Source organism: Trichoderma harzianum (genome assembly GCF_003025095.1).
Source record: "Trichoderma harzianum CBS 226.95 unplaced genomic scaffold M431scaffold_59, whole genome shotgun sequence".
Taxonomy (NCBI): Eukaryota; Fungi; Ascomycota; class Sordariomycetes; order Hypocreales; family Hypocreaceae; genus Trichoderma; species Trichoderma harzianum.
Window position 1 is genome coordinate 6,812 of NW_020209307.1, and position 6,132 is coordinate 12,943.

The 6,132-nt window shown below is 26.6% G+C and overlaps 1 protein-coding gene across 1 annotated transcript; it reads right to left on the reverse strand.

Annotated features, from left to right (window-relative positions):
• Positions 1–1,232: 1,232 nt before the first annotated feature.
• M431DRAFT_102352 (hypothetical protein) lies at positions 1,233–1,418 on the reverse strand (the record flags this gene model as incomplete). The annotated part of the gene is made up of 1 exon (XM_024911428.1): positions 1,233–1,418. A coding segment is annotated over one exon (186 nt), but the record flags the coding sequence as incomplete, so codon positions are not given.
• Between the last annotated feature and the right edge of the window lie 4,714 nt (positions 1,419–6,132).

Genomic DNA, 6,132 nt, shown 5'->3' on the forward strand with positions numbered 1-6,132 from the left:
TTAAAGGTAGGTAATTACTTTATTTCCTAGTATTAATACTTATTTACACTTAGTATAAACTACTAAATTATAAGTTTTATTTATTTAAATATACTTTTCTATTATAATATTTATTTTTATATATAATAATATAATACTATAATATAATATAGCTTAGGCTTTTTATATTTTACAGTTTACTTACTTTTTTAACCCCTTTTATAATTTAGTATAATACTCTAACCCTTACTTTAATTTTTATCTACAATACTCTAACCCTAACTCTAATTTATACTTTAACCTTTCCTATAGAAATTAGTCTAAAGAATTTAAAGTAAAAAACCTTAACCCTTTTACCCTACTCTTACCAAAAATCAACGGATATTCAGACTGAATTCCCTGTTAATAATACCTAGGATACACCTCCGGCAGCCCTTTATCTAAATTAGAGAGTTTACCTCGCGTACCTTTATCTTAAAGCAGCCATCTATCCTTAAATCTTTAGACGGCCAGTCTTTCTCCTTAACTATAATTATAGCCGCTATATACTCTCTAGCTCTTCCTATATAATTAACCTCCTATATATAGTTAATAATATTATATAGTACCTTAAGGTAAATAATGTATATTATACCTAGTATATTAATCCCCGTCCCTAGTATAGCCGTAGTTATAATATATAGGGTTTTACCCTAGAGCTAGGCTTAGAAGCTAAACTTTTGCTAAGTAAAGAAGCGTATATTACTACCTTTATTTAGGTTACTATAATAGTAGTAGCAGCTTATTAACTAAGCTAACGCCTTATATTTTATATAGCTTATATAGTAAACTACACCCTTTTTACTAAGTGTAAGTAAGCTAACCTAAGCCTTAATTAACTTCTTAACCTCTATTAGGCCCTGCTTATTATAAACTTATAGAACTAAGTAATAAGTATTTATATAATAGCTTAAGGCCCTAATGTAAAGGGGATGCTGCAGCTATATAACTTCCTTAAAATTACACTAAGTAAGCGATAATAGTATACTAGTTAAAAATATAAAAAGGCAGCCTAGGCTACGTAAATATATTAACCCTTAAAGCTTCTTCTAGTATTTATAAGTAGTAGTAAATATAAAATAGTATTTATTAATAATTATATAGTCTAGCCTCCCCTAGATACTTAAATCTACTGCTTATTATATAAAATTATTACCTATAGCGGCCTCTGCGGAAATAATTATAACTTAGGGCCAGGAGTTATATACCTGCGGCTAGTACTTACAGTTAATACCTACATTAAGGCAGTACGTAATAAGCTGTCTCTTAAGCTTAGTATAAGGCGCTACTATAATAGTAACTCCGGCTCCAGCTAGTATAGCTAGTACTATAAAAATTAGGCTTTTCCCTCTGCTAATAAGAAGAATAGTAACTAACGGTATTTCCTTTACAGCAGCTATCTATATAGCTTTTTCCTACTAAGGTATACGGAACCTTATATAATTATCCTAAAGAACTATCTATAAGGCTTTTAGTATAACCTAGTCCTGCCTTAAACTAAGTCTTAGCTTCTCTAAATATATAACCCTAGCTTATTTTAAGGGCTAAGGCGCCTATAGCTTAATATTAGCCTCTGCCTTTTGCTTTAGTAGCAGTAGTAGTAGCCTAGATAATAGCTAGTTAAGCTTAAGGAATTTATACTATTAATAACTAACCTAGCCGAATATTTTAAGAGATTTAGTAGTTAGTTACTTAAGTATGTTAATAGTAACGCTATAATTAGCAGCTATCTTAGTTATATAGGCAGCGGCTAAGTTATTTAGTATTTTATACTGTTTTACCTTATTATTATTATTATTATCTTCTTTAAAGTCTACCTTAGCGGTACTACGCTAGTGAATATACTTTTTACTAACTGTAATTATAATATACTACTAATTTTATAGGGTAATCCTACGGCCTATATAATAATAAAACTACTTTACTATTACCTTTAATATTTAGGTTCTATCCTATAGCCTATTTTTATTATACTAAATAAAATTACTTAGCGGTTTCATTTTACTATATAAGGCCTATTACTTTACCTCCTAGCAATTAGTAAGCGGTTTAATATATATAAAGTATATTACTATTAGCTAGGTAACTTAAGAAGGTAAGAAGCATAATATAACCTTTAGAAAATTAAAGTATACTAGCGACTTATAATACTACATTACTATTACTATTTTACTATTAATAATAAATATACTACAGTTATAGTTAATACTATTTACCTAATGTAGGCCTTTAAGCTTATTACCCTACGCTAAAGTACCTTCTCTTATATATACTAATAGTATAAATAGCTCCTTAAACTAATCTATACTTTTTAAATACTTTTAAATACCTTCTTAATTCTAACGGCCGTCCTTATCTAGGAAGTCTTACCTCCGCTTTCCATAAATAAAGTCCTTTAGCATTTTACTCTCTTTCCTAGCTAAGCTGCTATTAATATATATAAAAAACTAGCCCTGCTACATTTACGTTAAGTTATCTTTAATATTAGCTAATAGTATTATAAAATAAATATTATCTCTATTACCTTTTTTTTCTTTAAATATTAACTTTATCTAAAGTAAAGTTTTTATATTTATAATTATTTTATATACTATAGCCTAAATTACATTTATAAAAATTAGCTTTTTTATAAAGTATATTAAGTTACCCTACTTACTCTAGGACACTATTAGCCAGCTACCTATTTCCTTTATAATTTTACAACTGTAAAAAAGTAGGCTAAGTATATAGCCTATAGGTAAGTACATTGCCTTATACAGTTAAGTATCCTAGACTTAGGTAAAGTACCTCTTAAGGTCCTTTATACTAGGTTGTTAAGTAGTTAAGATAGTATACTCCGCTAATAACGCCCTACCTATATATATTATACCTATTAATATATATATAAAAAGGTAGGCTAGCCTAAGCTATTTAAACTTATTATTAATACCTAGGATAGTAATAAAATACTAAAGTAAGTTAGTAAAAGGGTCTTTATTTAAATACTATATCCAAAAGCTAGCTAATACCTACAGCAGCTTCTCCTTTAAATCTCTTTTTTACTAATCGCTGTTCTATAGGTACTCCTATAATATCTTAAGGCCCTTTCTTTAGCTATTAGTAAAATTAAAGCTATATTTCTTTAGTAATATATTTAATTTTAGTAAAAAAACATTTATATAGTAGTATAAAAACTACTTCTAATACATTAGATATTAATTTATACTTATCTTTTCCTACAGTAGCTTAAACAGCTGACTATAGATATTCTTTAAATAAGGGCTAGTAAAAAGTAGCCTTACTATTAGGGATATACTCTTAAGACTAGCTATACAGTAGCTAAAGAATATTTAGTTAACGGTAGTAACTAACTTTTATAACTAGTTGTTTTTTAAACTAGGTATATAACTGTAAAGGTAGATTTTACTTAGATCTTAGCCTGTAAAATAGGTAATTTAGCTAAAATACTTTAGCTAGTTAGTAATCTTATACTTTATAGCCCTATTAATAAAAACCTTTTATATTTCTTCTTATTAGCCTTAATTATATACCTACTGCTTCTTAATTTTAATAATTATTTTATCTAAGTACTTTAGGTTATTTTATCCTCCTCTCTTTAAGTAGTAGTACTTTACCCTACCCTCCCTTTTTATTTTAAACTACTACCTTACACCTTTATATATACCTACGTCCCCGTTAATAATAATACCAGAGGCTATAATATAAAAGTAATAAATAGCCTGCTTAAGCCCCGTAAAAAATATTTATATTTTTATAATAAACTCCTTTAGTACCTTACCCTATATATTATATACTTTATTATAGTATACCTTAAGCTATTTCCAGCTTAGGGTAAAAAGTCCATAGTAATCGCACGCCTATTTATTAAGCACTAATATACCTTTAATAAATAATCTTAGGTTTAATAAGCTGTAACGGAAATTATTATCTAGCAGCCGCCGTAAATCTAGCTAAAAGTGCCTTACTATAATAACTTCCCGGGCTTTTCTTTTAATATCTCTGTATTAGTATTTAAGGTAGCTCTTAAGGTTAAGTAAAGTATATCTATAGACCTAGTATACTAGACTCTAATACTTTTCGTAATATATTAGCTAGCTAACGTTATCTTCCGCAGCTTCCTCTATCTTAGCAACCTTTAGCCCTATAACTAATCCTTACTATATACCCCTTTTATCCTTAACTACCTTAAGTCCAGGCTAGGTATTAAGTTATAATATTATAGCTGCAGTAGAAGGTAATACAACTGGATAAAAGTAGATAATAAAAGAATAGGTATATGTATTTATATATATATATATATACATAAGGTTAAGAAAAACGGTTAGTGTATGTAGTATATAAGGGTTAGGTTGCTAATTTACTAGACCTTTTATAGAAAACTGGTAAAGAGCCCTGGTAAAGCGCCCTTTTGCATAATATAAATCTAGTAAGTAGTTAGAGTTTTACAGCTATAGAGGAAGATAAGAATAAACGAATGAAAACGTATAAATAAACAGGATTATTGATTAAATTAACAAATAAAACAGCCAGTTAAGCTAAACTGCCCCTTTTATAAGATGAGCAGATAAAATCGGTAGTTAAACGGGTGCATAGGTTAGATAGATAAGTATTTACTTTTTATTCTTCCGGATTATTTCCGCTAACCCTATATCTGCATTAAACTGAAAAGGTAGTATTTTGTGGGAACTGGTAGTTTAGGATGTGGTAGTTTGCTACCCCTGCTGCTTGTTCCACTTTGCGTTACAGCCAATGGCAGTATACCGACCTGCTCATGTCAGCTGGTAGTTTGGCCTAAACTACCAGCGGCCTCTCGGTTAGGCTAAATAAAATATAGTATTAAATATAGCTATAGCTATTAACTTTTACCTAGTGTAATATACCTCTTAGCTTTATTTAGTAATAGTAGAATAAGTTTACTTATACTTAAATATTACTTTTAAAAATTTTATTATTTTTTATATTAACCCTAAAGAAAAGCCTAAAAACCCTAAGAAATTAAGTAGTAAAGAAAAAACTACTTAATTAATTAAAATAATATTAGCTAATATATTTTATAATAAAAAAAATAAATTAAATACTACTAAGACCCTTACTATAGTAAAAGCTTCTGTATTTATTAAAAAAGCAGGCTAAAAGGACCTTAGGGTTACGTAAGTATAAATTATATTATAAAAAAATATATATAATAAAAACCTTTAGAAGGGAATTAATAACCTAAAGTATTCTTTTATAAATAATAAAGGGCTAGCCTTTACTATTAATAAAAAAAATATAAATAAAATTAATAAACTTAAAAAAAGCCTTAATAATTATATTTTTATTTAAGTTCCCTTAGACTATATATAAAAAAAACTATTAGTTATTAAGGCTAAATAAAAACTAATTAAGATTTTAAAGCTTATAAATAAAAATATTACTTACTTTTAAAAAGTTTAATTAAGCTTTACCTTTAGAAAAAAAAATTAAAATATTAAAAATAAAATTATTATACTTTAACTAGTAGTAGAAAATAAAGGCCTAAAAATTAAAAAAGTATATTTATAAAAAGTCTTTTTTATATATAGTATATTAAAAACATATACTAATATAAGTAGGACCTACCCTATAATATACTAATCTTAAAGGAGGTATATATTAAAGTAGGGGCTAAAAGCCTACTTATTTTTTATTATAAAGCTAACTTTAAAGAGTTTTTTAATATATATAGTTACTTTATCTCCTTTAATAAAAATATTAAACCTAGTTTTAAACTTTTTAATAGCTCCTTTTTAATAAAAACCTAGGTTTAGCCCCTTTAGGTTACCTAATACTTATAGTATTTTAAATTTTATAACCTATAGAATTATACTAAGATTAAAAAATATTATAAATATAATAAGCTATTTTTTAAATATAATAATACTATAGTTAACTACTTATCCTTGCTTTAGTATATTAATTATAATAGCCCTTATATAGTAAACTCCTTAAAGTATTTTACTAAATTAATTATTAAAAATAAAAAAAAAGTATAAATAACTAAAGCTTAACTTTAGGTAATTTAAAATTAAGCTAGTAGGAATATAATAAAACTAACCTACTTAAACTTAAATCTACCCTTACCTTAGCCTTTTA